General features: G+C 51.4%; 2 protein-coding genes across 5 annotated transcripts; one reads left to right on the forward strand and one right to left on the reverse strand.

Annotated features, from left to right (window-relative positions):
- Positions 1 to 5191, forward strand: tsen15 (TSEN15 tRNA splicing endonuclease subunit). Its single transcript, XM_064330419.1, has 4 exons — positions 1 to 230; positions 1122 to 1203; positions 2162 to 2297; positions 3667 to 5191. The coding sequence occupies exons 1-4, from the start codon at positions 144 to 146 to the stop codon at positions 3848 to 3850; spliced, it is 489 nt and encodes a 162-aa protein (XP_064186489.1). The 5' UTR covers positions 1 to 143; the 3' UTR covers positions 3851 to 5191.
- Positions 4915 to 27314, reverse strand: LOC135252406 (uncharacterized protein C1orf21 homolog). Of its 4 annotated transcripts, XM_064330422.1 has the most exons (8): positions 26903 to 27058; positions 26511 to 26628; positions 25558 to 25725; positions 16180 to 16312; positions 10934 to 11022; positions 8358 to 8428; positions 7478 to 7538; positions 4915 to 5803 (listed from the first exon to the last, which is right to left on the reverse strand). In XM_064330422.1, the coding sequence occupies exons 4-8, from the start codon at positions 16268 to 16270 to the stop codon at positions 5765 to 5767; spliced, it is 351 nt and encodes a 116-aa protein (XP_064186492.1). In that variant the 5' UTR covers positions 16271 to 16312; positions 25558 to 25725; positions 26511 to 26628; positions 26903 to 27058; the 3' UTR covers positions 4915 to 5764. The 4 variants fall into 4 exon arrangements, with proteins under 4 accessions (XP_064186492.1, XP_064186491.1, XP_064186490.1 ...); XM_064330421.1 differs by lacking the exon at positions 25558 to 25725 and having other exon boundaries at positions 26903 to 27057; XM_064330420.1 differs by lacking the exons at positions 16180 to 16312; positions 25558 to 25725; positions 26903 to 27058 and adding an exon at positions 27151 to 27314.
- Between the last annotated feature and the right edge of the window lie 15 nt (positions 27315 to 27329).

Below are 27329 nucleotides of genomic sequence, written 5' to 3' on the forward strand. Positions count from 1 at the left end.
CTCTTGTTCCTACCCGGACAGTTACGCAACCCACCAATGCTAGCGAATGCGCAGAAAAGCACTTGTAATGCACGTTTGTTTGTGGTGATGGGATTGATGTGCATTTCTCTGCCTGCAACTGAAGGAAGGTAGTTTTTGGAAAGATGGACAGGAGAGAAGTTGCAGAGTCGGAGGTTGTAGAAAGAAGTGAGGGACAGCTGGCCGCTAACTGGATGTTACAACACCCAAAGGTATGTCGGCGACAGGCAGATTGCCGGGTACAGAATGTTACACACATGTGGATAAGATGCCAGTTCCAGAAGTCACATGGAGCGCGGTGTTTCTCAACAATACCCGGTGGCTATGTATGCCGGATTTCAACCTTGCTGAACTCAAACTGAATATCACAATGTTCGCATGGTTAACTTTCTTGTTGTGTTGTAGCCACGTGCCTAAATAACGTTAGCAGTGTCCGTGTCGAAGTACTGGTTAGCTAGCTAGGTGCATCATAGCTTGTTCGTTGTGTTAATTGTAGATGCCCCGTGAACGATTGTGGACACGTTTTAGCTACAGTTGCCTTTAGCTAGCCCCTGATGAACAGTAACTAAATTTAATAGAATTTGTCGTGCAGATATTACTATGTGCTAAACGAATCCAAGTAAAGGAGATTGCATTACAACACAGATGCCCTTGTCCAGACATAACACAATTTCGCATTTCAGTATCCATGTGTGCAGTTGAAAACATACTAATACAATTACGGTTAAATGGCCTGCTCATGAATGCAACACAGCAGTGTCTTACTTGGGAATCAAACCTGCAAACTTTTGGTGGCCAGTCCCCTAACAATTTTACTACACTGCTATCTAGGGCGAAGCATTCGTACCCTGCGTACGAAAAACACTGTTCTATCATGTCAGTTATGATGAAAGTAGCATAAGTATGTCAACTGCTGGTAGGTTTTCTGCTAACCAGAATACAACTGATATCAGTCAAGAGCTGAGCCGTAACAAAACAGCAAAAACCTCCCTTGTGCACCCGCAACAGTTGCTGTAGCGGAGCATGTCTAGCCGCCGGTGCGTGCATTTTCCACACAAGTGTACGAGCACCTGTAACTTCGCTAAACTTTGTATTCTGCGCAGTACCGAGAACTGATGAATCTGGATGTGGGAGACAGCGCCCAAGTCTACGCCGCGTTCCTCGTTTATCTTGACCTCAAGGAGGGTGAGTGGGGAAACTGTCTAATCTACGGTAGCCAGTCATCACCACAGTGTGGTTTAACGCACTTTCCAAATCCCAATTTAGCGTGTCGCTCTAATCATTATAGTCCCGCTCAACGCTGTATGCTGGCTTTTTTGCCAGCAGGGAACACGACAGGGTCTGATGACTGGACATATAACAACTTAAATCCTGTATAAAAGTGTTTGTTCATTTCTCAGAAAGGTTTTAACAGTATTTTCATCGGGTCTCATCTTTAAGGCCTGCTATCAGTATACAGAAGTATTATCCCACTGTTGCACTTTCCATGTAAATTCAAATTTCAGTGTAACTGGCACACAACTCATGATCTCATAAATATCGAGGTCATATTTATGTAAGGGGTAAATGTAGATCTCAGTTTAGCGGTGAAAATGAGCACATCCAGAACTGATTAGGCGGTTTAACAGTTACTCCTCTGTAGCGCTACTTCGTGATATAACTGCTGTGTGCGACAGTTTAACCCAAGGTTGCCTGGAATCCAATTGTGAGCTACCCAGCACTTTTTCGAACAGTTCTGGAATGCTGTGCGATGCAGTCTGCAATGCCGCAATGCAATGCAGTGTTTACATCCCTGAGCATGTTCACGCTGAATGTCTGAACGTTGTCTTATTATGGAAACTTAAAATGGGGGCAAATTACCAATGCCGACTGACTCATGCTCAAGTTCCCCAAGTCTTTCCTTGGGTAAAATTCTTCTGTGTGTGCTCATTTTTAACCTTTCCTGACATTTAGCTGTATGAACTGGCATTAACGGTATGACCTACATCTCTGACGTGTTTTCAAGGCCCGTTGTGTACCAGTTCTCTGCACTGTAATGACGGGTTACAGAAGGGACGCTTGCTTGTAAAGGGGGCGGGGGGGTTGATGTATTAGCAATGCTTTGGGGGCCTCTGCAGTGACTCTCCACCCTGTCCTCTCGCAGTGCGGCAGTGGCGCGAGGTGACCAGCAGGGGGAGCAGCGAGCTGCAGCTGGTGTTCCTGGAGGGGAGAGAGAGGGAGGGCGAGCGGGCCCAGGTTATCCTGCCCTTGCCGGCGCACAGGACGCTCAGTCACCGATGGTAAAGCCAGGCCGGCTTTCCTCACACCCGCTAGCCCCGCCGGGATCCGCGCGCGTGCCAGCCGCGGTCGCCGAGCCGAACACAGCCAATCGGCTGCGTGCGCAACAACAGTTACGGCTTATTTATCTTTTAATAGCAGAAGAGCCAGCATGCACTGCCAAGCCCTGTAAATCTGTGGAATCCACAGCGCTGGCGAGGAGAGAGAACTGGGGCTCTCAAAAACACACAGTGGAATGAGTGTAGGATAGAGCGAGTGTAGGAGAGGGGAAAAAGGGAAGAACGGATGTAAGTGTGAGGATGGGAGGAGAAAAGAGGGGTGTTTGGGTGACCGGGAAAGAGAAAGCTATTACTGCCGTACGTTTTTTGGCACTTGGCAGACACTTATGCAGACGGGCTTACTGAGCTGAAAACGTCAGCGTTACCATCAGGAATTCAGTAGCGCCACATAGACGTCACAGCGGGCAAGTCCATCGCCAGCACCACTTAGCCATTGCGCTGCGATCACTTGTAACAGCAGCGCATTCATTTGGATTAGAGCGGAGCAGGGGGCTGCTGGTTCGCATTAGGAGTAATGGCAGAGTGAAGTCATACCGGCAGAGAGAGAGAGAGCCAGCGCTCCGTCCCGGGGAGAGAAGCGCAGGAAGCTCGGCCTGTCGGAAAACAAAATGAGGCCTGACTAACCTGGTTAGGCGCGGACGGGCTACCGTTCCCCGCAGCGTCACCCCCCTCCCCCCCCTCCTCCCCCCGCCCCCGCAGGACCACCGCCGCTGTTTACACGCTCTGCCATTTCCTGTCCGTGTGTCCCAACTGCGGAACGGCGGTCCGCGGAGAACAAGTCCTCCGGGTGGCCATGGTTACCTTCTAAAACACGACTGTGCTGTTGTGCCGTGGGGGAAGCCAAGCGCGTTCGGAACACTGCCTGACACCTGGCACGTTGAGGACACGTAGAGACACACACACACACACACACACATGCGCGCACACACACACACGCAGGAGGTGTTTATGGAATATTACCTCACGCTGGAAAGAACACGGCCTTCTCCGTATGTTCGTGCCAGGCGTTAGCGAGCCGGCAGCGCTAGCCAGCGAGGGCTCACGACACCCAAAATGGGAGGAGCTCAGCTGGCACATGCCCAACTTATGTGGGCCGATCACCGTGTTCTTGGAACCGCAACAAAAGCCAGCGCGAGTCCACCCATTGCAGGGTTCGTGAAGTCTCTCTCTGGCTCTCTGGGGTGACCTCACAGCTAACAACAGACGACGTCTTCCTCCTGCAGTTTGATTGGACTAGAGTGTGTTTTCCTTGACCACTCCAGGTGAGGTTGGCTCATCTCTCTCTCTCTCTCTCTCTCTCTCTCTCTCTCAGGGTGCGGTCCCTGTTTCGTGAGAAGCCAGGTGAGGGCCTGGCGGCCGCCATGCTGCTGTGCGTCGTGGCGTCGGACTCCAGCCTGGTGTACCAGCGGCTCTGCCCAGGCCTGCTGACCCCCGACCCCCCCGTGGGGATCGAGGACCAGGGGCGCCGGCAGCATCGAAAGAGGAGGCTGCGTTGAGGGCCGCTTGCACCTTAACGCACTGAGACAGCGCAGTGACGCACTGGAGCGGCACAGTAACGTACTGGAGCAACAGCATTAACGCACTGGGGCGACGCTTTAATGTACTGAAGCAAGTGTGTTAACGCGCTGGAGTGCCTCCATAACGCACTGGAACGACACTGTAACTATAGTACACAGAATCCAGCTTTGCCAAACGTTCTGAAATTGCGTCGCTGCTCTCGTTTTCCACTGGTTGGACATTTGCCTTGACAGCATGCAGTTCCGCCATTTAGCCAGCAGAGAGCAGCACAAACCCACATTGGCCCAAACTGAAGCTCTCGCAACACAGTTCTCTCCTTTACTGCCAAAGGGAAATTTAATAAGACTTCTTGATGGGGGGGGGGGGGATGTCAGCATGACAGGATTCTTCTCGGTGTAACACACTGAGGGACTGCTGTAAAAGCCAGCAGGCAACATACAGACAAAATGGGAGGGGTGGGGGGACAGTTATGTAAACAGCTGCTGCTTTTTATTATTATTTTTTATTTTAATAGAAAAACAAAAATGTTGAAACAAATAATAAAAGGAAGAATCCAGTAACCATGAGGACAGAAGCAAGATCAGGACTGTGACTCTGGTGGAACCCCTCTCCCCACTTTTTGTGTGTGTGTGTGTGTGTGTGTGTGAGAGAGGGACTCTGCCGTGTCAGTTAGCTTTAATACTGCTGGGTTTTGGGATCGCTGAGCTGACATGACAGGGCGGGGGGGAATGCTGCCTGGCGACACCAAAGGTGTGTTTGATTGGCTAAGTGTGCAACGTTCTGCAATGGTGCTGATGGGAACTGTAGTTCAAAGCTCATTTTTAAACATACTCCATAAAGCATGTGATGAAGGTGAGAATGAACGGTGTGAATGTGTGAAGATGACAACAGAATGCTTATACCTGTAAATTAGTGTTCCTGGTCTTAAGGAAGAAGGGTTGGACCAGAGACACAGCCTGGGGTCACTGGAGCCCTGACCTTTCACCTTTTGACCTTAAGCCTGTTGAGAGATATGGTGACAGAAGCCTAACGGAAAATAAAAGACATAAAAATGATACTTTATTTTAAAAAATAAATCCATCCAAGGCAGAGATCCACCCAAGGCAGGAGTCCAGAGTTTAAAAATATCAATATCTTTTTTTTTTATCCTCACAAAACTATCCCAATCTCTCTCACATTAAAATCACTCATCTTTTTCTCTCTTTCTCTCTCATCTCTCAATTCATCCAGATCAGTTTGGGAGTTAAATCTCAGTTCTGGCTGGCTGGCGGGTGGGTTGGGGTCTCTTCCCCCCCCACCCCCCTCCTCCCCCATGCCCATTCAGTCTCTCTTCACACCTCCTCCTTTCTCTCTAAATCCATCCGTCCGTCCGTCCTGTGGAAAAGCAGCGGCAGCGCAGGGACTGGGAGTTGGGGAAAGAAGAGGGGCGAGAAAAAGCCTGTTCTTCCAGACAGCAGTGCAGTGTTCCTGTGCTCACCGGTCCCTCCTCCCTGCTGGGTCCTAGGGGAAGGGGAAGGTGCCACTCACACAAACAATGGCTGACAACGCTGAGGTGTGTTAAGCTGTGCTCCTGGGCCAGGCTGAGGAAATGTTAAAGATTTTTTTTTTTTTTTTTGGAGGGTGGGGGGGAGGAAGGGGGGGGGGGGTAGTTCTTGAGGCTCTCGCTGCCAGGGAGGGGGGGGACACGCCTCGTGGCTGTGAGTCAGTGTGTCGGTCCCTCCCCCTTTTTTGGAGGAGGTTTTCCGGAGCAAAGAGGCGCCATCTTCAACAGTCTGTGAGCAGAAAGAACTCGAGCGCACGCACGCACGCACGCACGCACACACACGCACACACACACACACACACACACACTCTCCCACGCACGCTTTACGGAACACTCAGCGGCCGCCGTGCTATGTCACATCCTCCTCTTCAGAGCAGTAGTCCCGCCCCTACAGACAGAAACACGAGAGAGAGAACCGGGAGTCAGGATAGACTCTTTAACAGACCCAGCAGACACTCTCAGCTCTGTATTAAAGTTACCTCACGATTCAACAATTATGTAGCAATACCACCCCATAAATATTGCAAAAAGCATTAAGCATGCCAATACAGTTCATGAATAGTCCTTGACCTGTGTGAAGTTATGTTTTTTTTTTTTTAATCACCATTGAGTCTTTGAACCATGTTCACATTAAAAATTCTGTCTCCTCACCACTGCTGCTGGAACATTCAAATTACATCCAACTTTGGAAAATTGTACTAAGGGGTGTGACCCACATTGCGGTAATGGATGTCCTGCACTGTAAAATAGCCCCTGAAACTCCCGTTACCAAGCAGAACGTCAGAACAGAAGCAGCTCAGGAGGGGAATATCTGATTGGTCCAAAGGATTTGTGGTGAGGCACAGAATGCAAGGCAAAGGGGAAACAGGAAGACCGCCGAATTTAGACTTTTCCACAGTTTATCCTTCGAACTCTCGTTTTGTCATGTGCTATGACATCACCACGCAAACATTCCAGGCTCCCCCGAGGGGGAAGAGGGGTTGACGGATCCGTTCAGCTGCGCTTCGGAATGCGTCTTAAAAAAACGACCGAACCGGACGTTGCTACACGCGCCTTTTCTCACTAACGCACGTTTCTCTTAAGGCATTCCCGAATTGCGGTCCCAGAGACTGCGATATAGGCCCGTGTGACTTGAATGCAAAAAAAAAGACTTGCCGCAAACCACTTTTTGTGATCTGTCTCTATTTTCAGTGCTGCTGTTCACCAATACAGTAGTGTAGTCTAATCAACAGATGTGAATTGAAACAATAACGTAGTAATTCATACGGACATGGTTGTTACGTTTATTTAACAGACCATTCTTTACACCAATATTGTTATGAACAAATGGTAATAACAATAGACACGCCTCCTGATTCAGAAAGCAATTAAGTGTTAATTAAGGTGGCCACAACTTTATGTTTTCAACAGCCCAGGGTAACAACAGAAACCTGAACCGAAGAAGGAATCACGTACTCTGCTATGTGGGGTACATTTTGCTTGTTGTGGACCTGATGGCGATTTAGTAACTTTTTGTAACATTTTGTGCCTTTGTAACACTATACAAAATTTGTTGTTGTAGCCAGGATGGCACCTGTGGCTTGGCATGTTTTTCCTGTGGTTTGTATCATGGCTTGCGACTCCAGCGTGGTAAACCAGCGTGTCAGTGAGGGCTAATACCGCGCACGGCTGCTTGGGGATACCGGGCATTCGCGGATCGTGGAGGCTTTTCGGGGTGATTTTGTGATGTTTTCTGTGATGTCATTTTTGCCCGCCTTTGCTAGAAGTGACTGTCAGCTTGTCCTTAATTGAGGGCCTATGCGAGGGACGACTGGATCAACCTCTGTTTGATGCCCGCGCAGTTGCAAAGCTCCCTAAATGCTCGCCCTCCCCCCTCCCCTGACTCCAAGAATGAGGGCATTTACTGTGAAAGTCAAAATGGAAGTCTTGTGTTCCGTGTACTTCCTGCCAGAGGGTAGGGTAGGGTAGGGTGGGGGGGGGGGGACCTCAGCTCAAATTCGATCTGTCTCTTTAAATTCTCAGCCCCAGCTGAAGAGGCTCCTCCCACCATCCGTCCTCTCACCTTCTCAATCTTCTCATCCAGCATCCTGAAGAACTCCTGCTGACTCTCTGACGTGTGGATACTGAGAGAGAGATGGGGAGAGGGAGGGAGGGGGGAGGGGGAAAGAGGGAAGGGGAGAGAGGGAGGGGGAAGGGGAGAGAGAGGTAGAGAAGGAGAGAAGGGAAGGAAAGAGAGGGAAAGGGGAGAGGGAGTGAGAGTGGGAGAGCGAAGGAGATTGAGATGGAGGAAGTTGGGGGGGGGGGGGGCAGAGGGGGGGCCAACAGGGAGGCAACAAATACCATGAGAATTTTCCATTGCGCGGAGCTGAGAACAGACTCTCACAGTCCGAGCGGCCAGACCAACTCCTGCAAGACCGTCGCTGGCTGCGAAGCAGTTGCACTCAGAGATCAATGAATCATTTTATTGGACAGTCGGGGGAACCGCAAAATTGCCGCATTACCCTGAGCACCCAAACACTCGCATTAGACAGCGAAATCCGCCTCCCTCCCTCCAGCTCCCTCCATCTCAGTAATCAAATAGAAAAAGCGAATCCATTATCAAACGAGCACACACCGATACCACTGTCAACGGTCGGGAAAAGATGCACATGATGTAATGCTTTTACAGGACAAAAAAAAATGAAGTAGCACATACGGTAAAAGAGCACATGCACGCACACACACTAATGTACACATACACACGCACACAGAGACACACAGACACACACACACACACGCACATGCATGCACACACACACACACAGATACACTCTAATGTACACACACACACACACACACACAGACACACACATGCACACACACACAGATACACTCTAATGTACACACACACACACACACACACAGAAACACACACACGCAGAGCAAAGATGAGTCTGACTCACTTGGTCCTGTTAGTGTTGCCCCCCGGGATCTCCTTGTGCTGTCTGTTCCTGAACGCCCCGGCGCTCTTCTCCTGCAGAACGCACACGCGGGTCACACCTCTCGCTTCGCCTCGCGCACCACAGAAAAGGGCACTGACAGGTTGCATTTCACGTGCCTGCCCCTTTCCCAGCGCCGCCATTTTGGCTCAAGCAGAACACGCCGTGCGAGGGACAGAGACGCTTCCCATCGTACAGAAACGGCAGTGACAGGCTGCATTTTGTGCGTGTCTGTGCTCCTGCCAGCGCCGCCATTTTGGCTCAAGCAAAAGGTAGGGCACACGAGGCAGAAATGCTTCGTATTGGAAAAAAAACAGTAATAACAGGGACAGGGGTGCTTTCCACTTATCTGTCCCTTGCCAGAGCCACCATTTTGGCTCAAAGGGAATGCAGCGGACGAGGGTCAGGAACACTTCCTTTTGTCCCAAAATGGCAGCTGCACTGGTGCATTTTTAAGTCTTCATCCCAAGCCAGAGCCACCATTTTGGCTCAGATAAAATGCTGCACACGAGGGGCTGGGCATGCCTCCTCTGGTCAGCGAGAGCCAGATACTGACCCTCGTTAAGGACACAGCTCATTAAAGCTGCCCTGGGAGAACGGGCTGCGGGGGGAGCACGTTGGACAAGCGGAGGTAGCCGTTACCGCTCGCTCGCGAAAACAACCCCCCCCCCCCCGCCTCCGTGTTCCTCCACCTGTTAATGTGTATGCGCTCATGAATATTTAAGGCTGTCTGCGGGTGCAGCGCAACAAGTGCTTCTGCGGCCACGGGTGCTGGTGCATTTGAGTCAGAAAAAAAAAAAAAACCTTTACACGTTTTTCCATTTAAAAGCACCCGCCCCCCCGCCCCAGTGATATGAACAGGTAAAGCGGTTAAAGCGGTTTAGTCGAATCTCGTCCCGGACCGGTGCCCAAATCTGCCTTCACTCTCTGGCTCGGCTGCCCCGTGTGAACCGCAGGCAAAGGGGGGGGGGGGGGGGCGCCGGTGAGCCCCTGGAGCTGAGGAATATTTTGGACGTGCCTGCGAATGTAAAGCGCTTGCAAATGTGTGTTTTTGGGAGCGCGAGCAGCTAGCGTGTCAGAATGAGCAGCTAGCGTGTCAGAGCCAGCAGCTACTGTGTCAGAGCCAGAGGCTAGCATGTCAGAGCCAGAAGCTAGCGTGTCAGAGCCAGAGGCAAGCATGTCAGAGCCAGCACCTAGCGTGTCAGAGCCAGAAGCTAGCATGTCAGAGCCAGAGGCTAGCGTGTCAGAGTGAGCAGCTAGTGTGTCAGAGCCAGCAGCTAGCGTGTCAGAGCCAGCAGCTAGCGTGTCAGAGCCAGCAGCTAGCGTGTCAGAGCCAGAGGCAAGCATGTCAGAGCCAGCAGCTAGCATGTCAGAGCCAGAGGCTAGCGTGTCAGAGCCAGCAGCTACTGCATCAGAGCCAGCAGCTAGCGTGTCAGAGTGAGCAGCTAGCGTGTCAGAGCCAGCAGCTACTGCGCGTCAGAGCCAGCAGCTAGTGTATCAGAGCCAGCAGCTAGCGTGTCAGAGCCAGCAGCTACTGCGTGTCAGAGCCAGCAGCTACTGCATCAGAGCCAACAGCTAGCGCGTCAGAGCCAGAGGCTAGCGTGTCAGAGCCAGCAGCTAGCGTGTCAGAGTGAGCAGCTAGCGTGTCAGAGTGAGCAGCTAGCGTGTCAGAGCCAGCAGCTACTGCGCGTCAGAGCCAGCAGCTAGTGTATCAGAGCCAGCAGCTAGCGTGTCAGAGCCAGCAGCTACTGCGTGTCAGAGCCAGCAGCTACTGCATCAGAGCCAACAGCTAGCGCGTCAGAGCCAGAGGCTAGCGTGTCAGAGCCAGCAGCTAGCGTGTCAGAGTGAGCAGCTAGCGTGTCAGAGTGAGCAGCTAGTGTATCAGAGCCAGCAGCTAGCGTGTCAGAGCCAGCAGCTACTGCGTGTCAGAGCCAGCAGCTACTGCATCAGAGCCAACAGCTAGCGCGTCAGAGCCAGAGGCTAGCGTGTCAGAGCCAGCAGCTAGCGTGTCAGAGTGAGCAGCTAGCGTGTCAGAGCCAGAGGCTAGCGTGTCAGAGCCAGCAGCTAGCGTGTCAGAGTGAGCAGCTAGCGTGTCAGAGCCAGCGGCTAGCATGTCAGAGCCAGAGGCTAGCGTGTCAGAGCCAGCAGCTAGCGTGTCAGAGCGAGCAGCTAGCGTGTCAGTGAGCAGCTAGCGTGTCAGAGCCAGAGGCTAGCATGTCAGAGCCCGCAGCTACTGCGTGTCAGAGCCAGCAGCTAGTGTGTCAGAGTGAGCAGCTACTGCGTCAGAGCAGAGCGAGGCTCCCGCCTTCCACAGCACAACCGGGTCTGCTCAGACCACAGGTACTGTGTGTGTGTGTGTGTGTGCGTGTGTGCGCACGTGCGTGTGTGCGCGTGCGTCTTAGGCAGTGCATGTGTGAGATTTATTGCGTGTGTGTGTATCCGTCTGTTAGCTAACGTATGTGTGACATTTGGCACTAGGTAGGGTCTGTGCGTATACGTGTGTGTGTAGGTGTGTGTGTGTGTAAAAAGGTGCATCTCACCAGGTTCTCCTGGTTGCGTGCATTCACTCTGTCATCTTCTCCTCCGCGCATGTACTTCACCTCCTCCACTCCCTTCATCTTGTACTCATCTGCAGAGAGAGAGATAGAACAGGAGAGGGATGGTGGGAGTTGAGAGTTGAGTTGAGCTCCACTCATTCACAGCTGCTGTAATGTTCTGTCCATCCTGCCTACACAGACACACACACACACTCACACACCCACAAGCGCACACACATGCAGACACGCACATATGGACATACGTATACACACACACACGCACACACGGACATACATATGCACACACACACACACACACACACGGACATACATATGCACGCACACACACGGACATACATATGCACGCACACACACACACACACGGACATACGTATGCACACACACACACACTGGCTGTGGAGTGGGCCAGAGAAGGTTCTGTTTGTGGACTCGTTTGTTGAACCAGTAGAGGAATTAAACGGCACTGAGACCTCTCTGATAAGAACACACACCACACCCTGTCCTATCAGCTTGTACACACATACAGGAGCCAGCAGCACCTGAGGCTCCCCCCCCACACCCCACACACACACACACACACACACACACACACACCTTTAGCGAGATACCGAGCAGGGGAGAAGGAGGACACAAGACACAGTAGCACTTGCACCACGTTGCTCCCAAAACAACTTTTTTTTATTTTGACAACGTATTTTCGACCTCAGGCCTGTCCCTGAAAAAGGTGCACTCGGATCAAAACATTGTCAAAATAACACATCTGTTTTGGGAGCAATAAGGGCACGCAAACGCTATCACTTCTCGCGGTTTGATTCCTCTCTCTCTCTCTCTCTCCCTCCCTCCTTCCCTCTTTCTGTCTCTTTCTCTCTCTCCCTCTCTCTCTCTCTCCCTATCTCTCCCTTCATCTGGCTGAAGCCCCCTTAAAAACAAGTGCGTCACGCGGTGGCCGCTCTCCAGAATCGGTATCTGGTGTTCGCATTGACCCTATCGCCCTCCAACACCTCTCTCCCTCTTTAGCCTCACGGAAAACTGCTGAAATTCAGTTTGTGTACACCGACGGACTCTTCTGCATCAAACCGACTGCAGAGGACCGAGAGAGAGAGAGAGAGAGAGAGAGAGAGGGAAGGAAAGAGAGAGAGAGAGAAAGGACTTCCTATCAGCGCTTGAGGAATGTAAACATTCTGAAGTTCAACAGCTCCTACCTTGACGTGCTCGCAACTCACCGAAGCGCACGTACGTGTACACGCACGCACACAGGAGCAGGCACACACACACACACACGCGCACACACCCACACACACACGCACACACACACACACACACGCGCACACTCACTCTCACACACACACACTCAGGCACACACAATCACTTCAAAGCACACCATATCAGCGGTGTACAATCCAACACACACTGCCATGAACACAGTACAACTAATGTAAAACTCAGTTAATGCAAAATAAATCATAAATTCTAAACTGACTTCACTATCAGGTAAATATCACCTTCACAGCAAAGCCAATTAAACACACACACACACACACACACACCCACACCCTAAACACCAAACACTAACTAAAACAGGTCCTACAGAACATGCCCTTTCCCCTCAACTTTAATTTTGGGGGGGTGTAAGTGTGATCATGTCATACCCCAGGCTGTGACAGGAAGCTGTGTACTGTGTACCCTTAGGAAACAAAAATATATTTTTGCCCATATATGGAGATGCAGCATTCTTGAAATGTCTTCTTTGTGACAATGGCAAGCTGTTCCAAACTTTTCAGCAATTAACTACACACACCAACCACATCAACACACAACACTGGATTACTTCAGGAATAGGAAATTGTTACTTGAAATGCAACACACACTCTGCAAGTGTCTACGGTGAAATGCTTTAAGATTTACAGATATACTGTATAGCAAAATATATGAATTATGGCCACTTTGATTTCAGTGGGATACATCTGACAACAGCCAACAGAATATATTATTAAACAAAAATGACAATACCTTGGCATGTATTGGCAAACGTATTTGGTGTGCCTACATATATTCAACTTCAAATGTATCATCCAATACATTACAGTATATTTTTCAATTTATGGCAATACATTTGACCTCCTACTAGTGACAAGAAGGTTTTACGCATGTAAAACACAACTCATTCATGCTTGTTACTTTACAAATAGTATGCGACACCACGAAAACAAAAATGCTTGTTTGCTCACTGAAATCGTTCACACTTAGGCCGGCCTGAAAAAGTTCACCCCTGTGCAGACAGTGCTCAAGTGAACGAGTGAGAAAAGAAAAGAAAAAGACAAAGTCAAACGTTTCGCCATTCCAGCTGTCACCGGCGGCGTTCACCTCTCATCGCCACTGACGACAGCTGGACGTGTTCTCCCCCCCCCCCCCCCCCTATGCCATTTACCCGACTCTGCTCACCTGCAGAAGGTGAGCCTTTTACTCTCTTTCTAACTGTGCAAAACAGAAATTTTTTTTTTTTACCTACGCAGCAAACGGCACGTGGAGACCGGGTGGAAAATGCGTGGCGTTCGACGCGCCACTTTGTGACGGACGCCGGTCCCCTGGAAGCCCTACACGCCCCCCCCACACCCCCAACCGCCCCCCAACCCCAGCCGCGGTTTACGCACTATTGTTTTCCGTCGCCGGAGCAACGGGGCCATTTTCCTTCCCCGGAGGGCGCACCTTTCTGGAGGCATTGTCCAGGATTAGCAATCCGGCACGGAGGAGCTTTTCCGCACCACAGGAAAGCGCTTCGCGTGGGAGAGTCTTTTTTTTTTCATGCGGTTTGATGCTAAACTGCGGCTCTGTCCGGGGCCCGGTCTGGCTCTGCTCTCGTCTCGTCGGGTCTGCCCGTGCTGGGTGGTCTTAATAATCGAGCAGCGCCCATCCAGTGCGCAGTCTGCCAAGGTCTTAATCAGTCGTGTGATCAGGATTTTTTCTGCCACTGCAGGCACGCACACACACACACACACACACACACACGTGTACACACACAGCCACTGAAGCACAAATGCCCTTACACATATGTCCTCAAACACACACACGCGCACACACACACACACACACACACACACAAGCTACAATGCAACAGGAAGCAGGCTATTGCTCAGATTAACATGCACTTAATTTTTTTTAAACTCAATAAACAACTTAATGTTCTCTCTCCTCCTCCTCTCTCCATGTTAACGAAGGCTCAACCTTTCCTGTGATTGTGATTGTCTGCTTGTGTGTGTGTGTGTGTGTGTGTGTGTTTGAGAGAGAAAAAGAGAGAGAGAGAGGGAGAGGGGGGAGAAGAGAGAGAAAGAGAGAGAGAGAGAGGGGGAGAAGAGAGAGAGGGAGAGAGGAAGAAGAGAGAGAGGGAGCGAGGCAGAAGAGAGAGCCAGAAGACTAATGAAAATATGAAGCGCAAACTGGGACACACAGGCAAGCAACACGGACGCTGACACACTTTGACAGACGGCGAACACGCAATCTGTTTGTGGCTGTGAAGGCGAGCCAGGGCGCTAGGCGTGTGACCACAGCCCAGTCCCACGGCTTCTCTGCTGTATCAGTAAAACCCTCCTTAAGTGAGCTGGCAGAGAGGAGAATGGCAGAGAGATGTGGGGAGAGAGAAAGACAGAGATGGAGGGGGGGGGGAGAGAAACAGAGGGCATCAGAGGGAGGGAGGGAGAGAGAGAAAGACAGAGACAGAGACAGTTGTGCACTGATTATTTCTCTGTGTTCCTCCTCAAATATACTGCTGTGTGCTTTGGCAAGGTTTACCAGTGTGTTTCCTGCCAATAAAGCATTTTGATTTTGAATTTGAATTTGACAGAGATTGAGTGAGAGAGATGGAGAGACAAAGAAAGAAAGAGAAAGAGAAACAGAGGGAGAAAGATCACACAGAGAGAGAGGGGCGGTCCTCTCGCCCGCTGTAATCCACAGTATTCAGGTCAACAGTTCTCTCCGTTTCTGTCAAACAGTTCATATATTAATCTACCCAGCGCGTCTTCAGAACCAGCATTTTACACCCAGCTAGCAGACCGAGCCAGAACAAGCAACCCATAAGCCGCCACTGTCTATTCACATCAAAATGAGAGAGAGAAAGAGGGAGAGAAAGAGAGAAGGAAAGAAAGAGAAGGGAGGGTGGGAAATGGCAATAGATGGTCACGGAGGGAGAGAAGTAGAGGAGAGGAGGAAATGGAGAGGGGAGAAAGGAGAGAGGGTGGGGTGGCATGACAGACTCACAACCTGATGGTGTCTGTGTAGAGGACAAGGGGTCAAAGAGAAAGAGAGAGGGGGAAGGAAGGAAGAAAGGAGAGAGAGAGGGCAGGGAGAGGGAGCGAGAGAGAGAATTAAACCTCATCTGGAGCCGTCAAAGAAAATACTCTCCAGTTCTAATCAAACACTACCACTCTCTTATCCCTAAGAGATAAGAGAGGGGGATGAGGCGTGAATCGAGGAGAGAGGCAGAGAGTTCGGCATCTGCTGTTTCCCCGCGAGGCTATTCCGCAGGGTTGCTCCCAAATCCTAATCTCTGCCCCCCCCCCACAAAACCCCGCCCGCCCCACCCTGAGCGTCTCTCCCGTGGCTGAGCCCGGTCCCTAAAATTAGGGCCGTTTGGTCCGCAGACTCTCACTCCCTCCATCCCTCTCGTCCCAGAAGCCAGCGGCCCGCGCGCTGGGAGCGGAGAGGCCGACCGCGCGGCCGAGCCGAGCCGAGGCAGAGCCGAGCCGAGCCGAGCCGAGCCGAGCCGAGCCGAGCCGAGCCGAGCCGAGCCGAGACAGAGCCGGGATCGTTCCCCTCGAGCGGCAGGAAGCCAGCGACGGACGCTCCGCAGACCCGCGGCGAGCACGGTAACCGACTGGAGAGCGGCCAATCGCGTAACCCTCACGAGCAGAGAGAGGGGGGTCATTTAAACAACAGGTCTGGCGCGTCTCCGGCAAGACAAACAGAGGAGGACGATGATGACAGTTACTGCCGTTCCATTGGCCGGAGCACAGAAGCCTCCTTCGCTACCATAAACGCCCCTATATAGCTGCGTGACATAATGCAAACAGATTAATATAATCACTGTAATTGCTCTCACGGGTTTCGGGGGTGGGAGGGGGGGGGGGTAAAAGAGGAGAGGTCTGCGTATAGAGCATTTCCGTGACAGGAAGTGACAGACAGTAATCCCGATTAGAGTAATTACTCTAATGGCGACGCGGGCGGGGCCGACTGACCGGTGAACAGGTCCCCGTTGCCGTAGGCCTTGGCCCGGCCCTCCTCGTCGCTGGGCACGGCCGACACCTGCTTGGCGGAGGTGCAGCCCATGACCTCACTCTCGCTCCGCCCCCCCGAGCATCGCACTGTCACCTGTGAGAGAGGAGAGGAGAGGAGAGGAGAGGAAGGAAGAGGGGAGGAGAGGAGAGGAAGGAAGAGGGGAGGAGAAGAGAGGAGAGGAAGGGAGAGGAGAGAAGAGGAGAGGGGGCATCAGGTCAGTCAGAGAGTGAACGAGAGTACAACCGCACAGAGAAACGATGGTACAGCCGCGCATAGAAACAAGAGCACAGTCACACACAGAAACAAGAGTACAGTCATACAGAAACAAGAGCACAGTCACACACAGAAACGAGAGCACAGTCACACACAGAAACGAGAGCACAGTCACACACAGAAACAAGAGCACAGTCACACACAGAAACGAGAGCACAGTCACACAGAAACAAGAGCACAGTCACACACAGAAACAAGAGTACAGTCACACAGAAACGAGAGCACAGTACACACAGAAACAAGAGTACAGTCACACAGAAACATGAGCACAGTCACACACAGAAACAAGAGCACAGTCACACACAGAAACGAGAGCACAGGCACACAGAAACAAGAGCACAGTCACACACAGAAATGAGAGCAGTCACACAGAAATAAGAGCACAGTCACACACAGAAACGAGAGCACAGTCACACAGAAACAAGAGCACAGTCACACACAGAAACAAGAGCACAGTCACGCACGAGACGGAGAACAGTCCACACAGACTGAGCACAGCTCACCAGGAACAGAGCACAGCACGGCAGAATGAGAGCCAGTCACCACAGACCGCACCCGAGCAGTCACACACAGAAACATGAGCACAGTCACACAGAAACAAGAGCACAGCTGCACTGATAAAAACAAGTACAGTCACACACAGAAATGAAACTGCAGCCCACATAAAAACAAGACCATGGACATGTAGGAAAACTGTACAGTAACAGACAGCAACACCCACAATAACAGACAGCAACAATGCTGCAGGTACCAAGAAACAAGCACGAAGTACAACAGAAACAGACACAGTTACACACAGAAACATACAGACAGCACCATCACAGTACCGACAGAAACACTACAGAACAGCACCATCACAGTCACTGACAGAAACATGAGACACACATCACAGTTAACGACAGAACACACACAGACAACACATCCAGTACCGACAGAAACAACAGACAGCACATCACAGTTACTGACAGAACACACAGACAGCACCATACAGTACCACAGAAACATACAGACAGCACATCACAGTTACGACAGAAACACTACAGACAGCACATAAACAAGTACGACAGAAACACTACAGACAGCACCATCACAGTTACCGACAGAACACACTACAGACAGCAAACCATCACAGGTACCAGAACAAAACAGTACAGACAGCAACATCACAGTTACCGACAGAAACACTACAGCCCAACACCATCACAGTTACCAACAGAAACCTACAGACAGCACCATCACAGTTACTGACAGAAACACTACAGACAGCACCATCACAATTACTGACAGAAACACTACAGACAGCACCAACACAGTAACCCACAGAAACACTACAGACAGCACCATCACAATTACTGACAGAAACACTACAGACAGCACCAACACAGTAACCCACAGAAACACTACAGACAGCACCATCACAGTTACTGACAGAAACACTACAGACAGCACCATCACAGTTACTGACAGAAACACTACAGACAGCACCATCACAGTTACTGACAGAAACACTACAGACAGCACCATCACAGTTACCGACAGAAACACTACAGACAGCACCATCACAGTTACTGACAGAAACACTACAGACAACACCATCACAGTTACCGACAGAAACACTACAGACAGCACCATCACAGTTACCGACAGAAACACTACAGACAGCACCATCACAGTTACTGACAGAAACACTACAGACAGCACCATCACAGTTACTGACAGAAACACTACAGACAGCACCATCACAGTAACCCACAGAAACACTACAGACAGCACCATCACAGCTACTGACAGAAACACTACAGACAGCAGTAGCAGTTACCAACAGCACCATCACAGTTACTGACAGAAACACTACAGACAGCACCATCACAGTTATCTACAGAAACACTACAGACAGCAGCAGCAGCAGCAACATCATCACCTCGCTACATCCACTGGACGCAGACAGAGAGACAGAACAGAGCTTCGGGAGACAGATGAAGTGGGGAAGAGGGGGAGAGAGAGAGGAGAGAGAGAGAGAGAGAGGGGATGGAGAGAGCGATAGAGGCAGGTTCTGTGTAGCATCAAAGCCCGCCGCCGCCGCCGCTCCTCCTCCTCCTCCTCCTCCTCCTCCTGTGTCTGCACGGCCCGTCTCTTTTGAAGTGGGCAGGAGGGGAGTGTTTACTGCCTCCATCCCTCCGCTGCTTTCAATGGAGCACAAAGAGCCAGGTGTGCAGGGAAGAGGAGAGGTGTGTGTGTGTGTGTGTGTGTGTGTGTGCGTGCGCGAGTGTGTGTGTGTGTGCGTGTGTGCGCCCCCCCCCCACCACTCACCACAACACAACAATATACGCCACGTGTTCCAACCTGTACCGGTCTAGCCAGCCCACATGCCTCCTTACAAAAAAAACCTAAGAGTCGCAGCAGCCAATGGCACGCGTGAATTCTGCTGATGTCACTGACGGGGGTGGGGTGGGGGGGGAGGGGGGTATACAGGTTCTCCGCTGCTCGGCTCCAGCCTGTCTGAACCCACAATCCACCTCTGTGCCTCCCAACCGCCACCAGACCGCCAGTTTTAAAGGACGCAGAAAGAAAGAGGCTGTTCGTGGGCAGCACTTGTATAGCGCCACCTCTCTGTCACCAGGCGACAGCGCATCATTCAAAACAGGCAGGAGGCGGGGAGAAGGGGGGGGAAGCTGGTGAATTTGTTTTTTTTGGTGCATATGCATTTTGGGATGGCGGCGACAGACCGTCACTTCCTGTCTGTGACCGTAGTGGCAGGAAGTCGCCCTTTTTGTGCACTGAAACCAGGACTGAGGGCAACGCCCTCCAGTCTGTGCGCTCATTTGCCTCCACAGCAGAAGCAGAATGGAGTTAGCAGGGGAGCTAATTATCCGTATTACATTAGCATAGCTAAGAGCCCACTGGGTCTAGTAACACTTTTTTCCCCTTCTCATTGACACCCATTATGAGCTGTAATATTTGTCCACCGATTGGTTAATAAAACAGTTTTTTTTTTTTGCTTTTTTTTGCCATGGGGAGACCTCCCACTAGCAAGAAATATGATAGGGCAGCCTTGGTCTGGCAAGAAACACAAGAGTTATAAATGTTAAACACAAGACGCCAAACCCCTTCATTACTGATGTAAAAAAGGCCCATTCCCTGACCCACTAGTCCACGGCCGCCCAGCCCTGTTCCTGGAGATCTACCGTCCCGTGGGTTTTATATTTGGCACACCTAATTCTACCGATCAGCAGCACAGCCAGCCCTCTGGCTGCTGAACGGGATGCGCTCTGTTAGGGTTGGAGTGAAGACCGACAGGGCGGTAGACCTCCAGGAACGGGGCTGAGCGGCCTGGCGCTAGACGATGCTCAGCGTGCTAGCCGTACGGCTAAGGCTCAGGCGGCCAGGCTAAAATAGAGCTACCCTCCCTCCTGCAGCCGTCCTGCGCGGCCGTTATGTCATTCGAGGCCAGGGAGCTGGTGTCTGCGGTCTGGTCACATGACCCAAGCCTCATGCCCCCCCCCCCCCCCCCCCCCGATGCAGCCGACCTGCTAACGCGCGATAACGCGACGCTAGCGCAGGTCAGGCTAACGACGGTTCCGCTCCGCTATCTGTCCCGGGCCGCACGGCTTCCTTTTGTTCCGCTTTACAGGCGGGGGGGGGTGGGGTGGTGGTGGGGTGGGGGGGAAGGGGGTGGGGGTGGGGGGCTGGCAGGGGGTGCGTTTGTCGGGGCGCACGCGAGAGAGAGCCGCGTTATCGGCACGCCGTACGGGCTCGTGCGCCGCGGTCGCGCGGACAACGCGATGCCGTCCGGTGGCGACAGACGTGTAACCGTGCCAACAGGGCAAGGCTTAATCTGACAGCTGGGGGGCTGGCAGCAACCTGCTCCGCACACACACACACACGCGCACACACACACACGCTTACGTACACGCAGACATGTACACCCACACGCAGGTACCGTATGCGCACAGGCTCAGGCATGTTCATACGCGCTCACACGCGCTGTCACATGCACACACTCACACACGCAAACACGTGAACTTACAATCACACACAACACACACACACACACACACACACACACATACAAACGCACACCTGCTAAAACGTGCTACTCACTGACTGCAAATTTGCAAGTAATATGCAATTCAAACTTTTGTCTCTCTTATACACACAAACGCATGAAAACACACACACACACTCTCACACACATCTGTGTCCCCGACCCACAAGCAGCAGTGTGCCAGGAGCTGTCTGTCAGTGCAGCCCATCCTGAAAAACTGGGCAGACAAGCCAGCCTAACATGGAGAGAGAGGGAGCGAGGGAGGGAGGGATGGGGGGGAGAGGGAGAGGGGGAAAGAAGGAACAGCATGGAAATGAAGCCCTGGAAATGCTCCCCCCCCCCCCCCCAGACCCCCGAGGCCTCCAACAGCCCCCGCTCCCTCTCTCAGCCACAGGGCTGCAGGCGGCCAGCAGAGTCTGTTACTCTCCCCAGCCAGGATAAACCTCCACCCGCGCCTCTCGCCTCCTCACCCTGGCTCCCTCTCCCCCTCGCCTCTCTACTCCCTCTCCACCCTGCGCTCTCTCTCTCCCCTGCGCTCTCTCCCTCCACCCTGGCTCTCTCCTCCACCCTGCGCTCTCTCTCCCTCTCACCCTGCGCTCTCTCTCCCCTCCACCCTGGCTCCTCTCCCTCCCCTCCCCTCCACCCTGAGCTCTCTCTCCCCTCCCTCTCCACCCTGCGCTCTCTTCCCCTCCACCCTGCGCTCCTCTCTCCTCCCTACTCTCCCACCCTGCGCTCTCTCTCCCTCTCCACCCTGCACTCTCTCTCCCTCTCCACCCTGCTCTCTCTCCCTCTCCACCCTGCCTCTCTCCTCTCCACCCTGCGCTCTCTCTCCCCTCCACCTGCGCTCTCTCTCCACCCTGCGCTCTCTCTCCCCTCCACCCTGCGCTCTCTCTCCATCCTCGCTCTCTCTCCACCTGCGCTCTCTCCCCTCCACCCTGCGCTTTCTCTCCCCTCCACCCTGCACTCTCTCTCCCTCTCCACCCTGCGCTCTCTCTCCCCCTCCCCTGCGCTCCTCTCCCCCTCCACCCTGCGCTCTCTCTCCCCCTCCACCCTGAGCTCCCTCTCCACCCTGCGCTCTCTCTCCCTCTCCACCCTGTGCTCTCTCTCTCCCTCCATCCTGCGCTCTCCCTCTCCACCCTGCGCTTCTCTCCTCTCTCCATCCTGCGCTCTCTCTCCCCCTCCACCCTGCGCTCTCTCTCCCTCTCCATCCTGTGCTCTCTCCCTCTCCACCCTGCGCTCTCTCCCCTCTCTCCACCTTGTGCTCTCTCTCTCTCCATCCTACGCTCTCTCTCTCCACCCTGCACTCTCTCTCCCTCACCTCCTCTCCATCCTGTCGCTCCTCCATCTCTCTTTCTCCATCCTCCGCTCTCTCTATCTCTCCATCCTGTGCTCTCTCTCCATCATGCGCTGTCTCTTTCTCCATCCTGTGCTCTCTCTCTCCATCCTGCCCTCTCTCTCTCCACTTTGAGCTCTCTCTCTCCACCCAGTTCAGCATTTTATCAACCTGACAAGTTAAACAAGCAGTGCCAACAAGACTAATTTTCACTCTCTCAAATACTCACTCACTCACTCTTACACACACACTCTCTCTCTCTCCCTATCTCACAAATACACACACACACACACACACTCTCTCTCTCTCCCTCTCTCTCTCACACACACACAAATTATTGCGCACACACACACATACACACATCTCACGCACATACATGAACACACTGTCACACATTCACCCACACGCGCACACAAACACACACACACACACACACACACACACACACACACACACACACACACACACACACTGACAATATCTCAGTTCAACAAAGCAGTTTGTGTTGCTGCAACAACTGTCTTCTTTCCCCTCCGAACCCTCACTCTACCCTCTCATTCTACCGCAGATTTAGTAAAGCAAAAAAACAGGATGGGGCGATGAGATAGATAAATAAGAGCTCTACTGTCAGAGAGGAGAACTCCTCCTCCACCCTGAGAAGGAGAAAGAGAAGAGAGAGAGAGAGAGAGAGAGAAAGAGGAGAGAAAGAGACACCATTCCTGTGTCACAGTCACAACAGAGAGATTCCACCCAGTAGAGACCGCACTGTGAGCACAGTTCTGAAGATGGCATTTACCTCGTTAACAGCAAAATTAATTACCATCTTTCTGAATTATTCTACCGCCTGGCCCCCAACCACGAGGGCTGGCGTCTCCCGAATATTAGTTTCAGTGCTTGTTTTCTAAACGGGGACGAGAGCGGTCCAGAAAGAACGAGCAACCAAAGATAAACTTTCTCTCATGGAAATCCGTCACACTGTAACTTAAACGGGCAGCGTGAGCAAAGGAATCCTGCTGGAATCACAGGAATGTGTGGCTATTTCACCGTGACACAGTGTGTCCACTAGTGCCTCTCCAAGCTTGTGTTAACACTGCCCCCGCGTCAAACACAGCCTATGTAATAATCACATACGTTTGTGATTTATGTTTATTTAACGCTCTCAGATGGTGATTTTAAAACAGTGCGGTCTGAAAGCGCTTCGGCGTTAAATGAAACAGCGGCGAACACAATCACAAAAATGTGACAACAAACAAAAACAAATGCTGTCAAATTTAAAGAACAAAAGAACATCGTAACAAATTATATTAAAGGGAATTAAAAGCAAAACAGCAGAGGTGGCTTCTAAAAGGCTTTTCAACCTGTGTACAAAGAAGCTTTCCCTACTGTTGGCTGGCTGGGCAATTCCACTACTGTATGTTCCCAAGCATCAAATGCTGTGTCACCCTTGTGATTTAATGGGGTTCTGTGCAAGCAAAAAACACACACGCACACACAAACACACATACGTGATACATGTGCTATATATAAACCTGCAGTAAGTGGGTGGCCTTATGTGGGTGTATATTGCTATCCCCCATTCATTCAGTCTCTAATTGACGATGCAATCTTAGGATTGTAGCTAGGTAAGCTGTTCATCTTAGTTGACTTAGTTATTTGCACTCGTGCCTACTCAACTATTGCTTGTGTCATTTGCACAGGCTGCTTTGTTGCTGTTTTTGTTTGTGTTCATCAGACTAACCCACGGGGTCCAAGGTAAACCACGCGGTCGCTCCCTGCACTTGGAACTGTCCTTCCCTCCTCTAGGGTTTTCAACACAATTGTCCCTGGGTTATGGTTATGCACTCTGTTGTACGTCGCTCTGGATAAGAGCGTCTTCCAAATGCCTGTAATGTAATGTAATGTAATGTAAATGCATACAGACTTACGTGAAGGCCGCAGACACGTTAACACTGACTTAGCTCAGAGTAGACGATTGTCTGGCATCGAGGTTGCGTCAAACCCTGTCCTGGTGTGTCGAAGTGTCTGACAGACCCAACCCTACCTACCTAACTGCTCTGGCAATGAAGGCTCATTGTAAGCGCTTGGATAAAGCGTTATATAAATGCAGTCCATTTACCATTTAACACACTCGCCAGGCTGTTAGCCCGCATTGTGTTTCTGCATAGTAGGCCCCCCCTCCTCCTGCACTGCTGACATTTAAAATGGCGCGAGTTCCACCACCTCTATTTGGGTGCCCTCCAGCTGATACACCTTGATGACAGCGGTGGTCCGTCCAGCCTGGGCCCAGCGCCCAAAAAATCCCAAATTCATCCTTCACGCCGCCGCGCGGAGCCTGACGCTGACGTCTGCTGAGTCAACGCTGTCCAAAACAAACCCGCTTCCCTCCCTCCGTCCCTGCCTCGGGTTTATCGGACTCTGCTTACACCCCTGTGCGTACAGCACTTCGTGACACACACTCTCTCTCTCTCTCACACACACACACACACACACTCACACCTGAGTGGCTCTGCTCTGAGTCAGTACCAGAGCAGATCAGGTTTTTGCTGCCCTCGTGGTTTTCCCCACATCACGCGCGTCCCGCGACATCTCCTGACCCTCAGCAACCTTAAGGCCGCCTTGCCGGCATCGCACACAGCTGGAAGTCGCGTACACACAGGTATATACAGGAACTGCACGCTAGCGCGGGCGCACACACGCACCCCCTGCACGTGTCAAAAAATAATATATAAACACTGGGCACATAAAACGGACCAACCCCCCACCCCCACCCCACGTTCGACCCTTTCCTCCTCTAATCAAGAGTCACCATGGAAACCATCCTCTCTGAGTGATCTCACACTCAACATTGCATCAGCACCTCTAAATTAGGTCGTCTTTCGCCTAATTCTCGAAAACAACCAAAGCTGGATCCGAAATGAACAGAACACGAGAGTCAGAGAGATGGAGAGCGGAGTATGAATTTGATAGAGAGAGCGACAGGAGTGGAGGGCTAGAGCAGCTATTAATAGAGCAATCGGGCACCGAGACGGTTACTTCAGTGCAATCTGTGCGCCGTCTTTCTCACCGTACGTCTGCTCAAAAGCCATATGCGATCGGTGCCGCTCTACAACCAGAGGAAAGATAGATGGTTGCAGACAGATAACGCTATACAGAGAAACTCGACACGGCAAGAGAGAGAACGCATAACCGAGTCACAGAAATGTACTCACAGCACAGTCACCGTTACCCGAATTTTGCCTAACGTACCTAGCCGCATCCGGTTCGTGGCGAATTTAATTTGCTCAGAAGACGAGAATACTGACCGCACAAATTATTATGATGACAGCAAGCGATCAACAGATAATTCGCAACAAACAGCAACAGAACCTGGATGCATCTTAAAATTGCTTCGAGCAGTTCTGCCCCGGAGAACAAGGTGTACAACTGATAACACATAATGCACATCCGGCTAGCCTACAAGCCTATAACAAAAAACTGTACAAAAATGATATAATTCGTAAAAGTTGCATGCCTCAAGACGCATCCCACAGGGGAAAAAACAGAACCCTCCTTCGTGAATTAGCATATAGTATCCAGAGTTGCTCATACGGAACACTAATGGTGCATATTCATCGCGATTAAATTGGCAAGTAGCAGTCTAGCCTATTTAAGAGAACACTAGCAACTTCAGCCGCTTGACCACCTTACCTGAACAGAGTTATGTTAACGAGCTCCGTTCTCAACGGCTCGCGAGCAGTAACAGGGTCCCGGCTGCGATTCTCACAATTGTGCCTGTGTGGCTGTCAAATGCTCTCACGGACCGAGCGGTGCCAGGGGCCAGCATACAGCTGCCAGGAATCAGCCAGTCATGCCGGGCTAAAAAATAGAAGAAATGTTGACCCGCCGGTTACCGTCACTATAGTTTCCGTCCCCTTCACTCGCGCATCAGTTACACATCAAGCATCCGTACTGAACATAGGCTCTCATACTGCGAAAGTAGAACACATGTTGCAGATGCATATATTATCCCCCCCCCCCCTTTTTTTTGAACAGCAACTATTTAGCCCACAGCGCGGCCCATGTCTGGCGTGACAGAACGGCGCTACTCGCCGAGAGGAAACGCAGCTGTGCAGAGCCGCGCTGCTCAGACAGCGGGCGCATTGTTTCCTCTAGCGGACAGAAAGACTTGCGTGTATGCGCGCACAAAAAGTGTTTGTGTGTTTGTACATCAGCCCGTGTGTCCTCCGTTTGTGCGGTTGCTTGTCCGGGGACAGACAGTCGTGCAGGAAGACGGGGGGAAAGCAAAAGGGAGGGGGCAGTGAACACAGAAAAAAAATACACGATCTCACCGAAAACCAGCAACGATAACCAACCGAGCCCCCAGTCTTGTATATTTTCTTCCTTTCTCAACATCTAACTTCCTCACAACTATCTGTCCCTTCCTCCTTCCTTTGAGACTGGAGAAGACAGTCTTGGGCAACAACCCGTGCGGTCAGAACCCGAGGGAAAGAGGAAGGAAAGCGCCGAGCAACCACAGTCCGACAGAAGAAACAACAAAAGGAATGACTACTAAAGGAAACACCAATAGCTACACCGCCTGTCAAATACGCACGCTGAGAATTATTTCGATAGCTGTACTAGATGTATAGATCTCAACCTACTTAGTTGTGCCAGTCCAGTGTCTCCGGTTCTCCTCGGTTCTCTTGCAGTTCGATGAGCTTCACGCGGACAGACGGGCGGGAGCTCGCGCTGTAGACTGCGGCTCAAAACCGTGGTAGCCTACAACAGACCCAAATAATCGATGAGCTCTCCTCGGGACGTGTGTGTGTGTGTGTGTGTGTTCGCGTGCGTATGTGTGTGTTTGTGTGTATGGATCACCAGTAGACCGTAGCAGCGGAGCCCCGAGTTTAGTTCCGAGACTTAATCGAATATCAGAACATTCCATTGCCTTTATGTTACTATGCAATTCGAACAGTTAGGTCGCCGTCAGTCAAACGCATAATGAATAGCCGCAGAGCAAAATAAAATAAACATTTTAAAGCAGATTGCCTACCAGGGATAGATGTAATCATAAAATGCGAAGGGCTGTCGTCCGTCGCAATACCAGCAAGTCCACATTACAGTAATGAAAATATTTTGTGCTTAAATATTCAGATGTAAAAGCCAAACACATCGAACACGCCCTCGTATAAAGAGAGAGCGAGCACATTGGCTAAAGTCCCTCTTGACGCTCACACACTGTTTCAGCGTTAAGGCAGTTTAGTTCCACGGTTGAGTCAGTAGTTCATCGGAGTCACGAACCTCTGCCCAGACCCTCAGACCAACGAGAGACCACTCACTGGAATGCATGCCATTTTCACAAAGTCGCCTAATTTTTTTTTTTTTAGTACGCAGTGCTAGACTTCATTCCCTTTGCACCCTCACATGAAAAGCCAGAGAGTTCCACATGCATGTAGTCAATCGTTGGCTCAGCTTCTATC

The sequence above is a fragment of the Anguilla rostrata genome, chromosome 4, assembly GCF_018555375.3.
Source record: "Anguilla rostrata isolate EN2019 chromosome 4, ASM1855537v3, whole genome shotgun sequence".
In the NCBI taxonomy this organism is placed as follows: domain Eukaryota; kingdom Metazoa; phylum Chordata; class Actinopteri; order Anguilliformes; family Anguillidae; genus Anguilla; species Anguilla rostrata.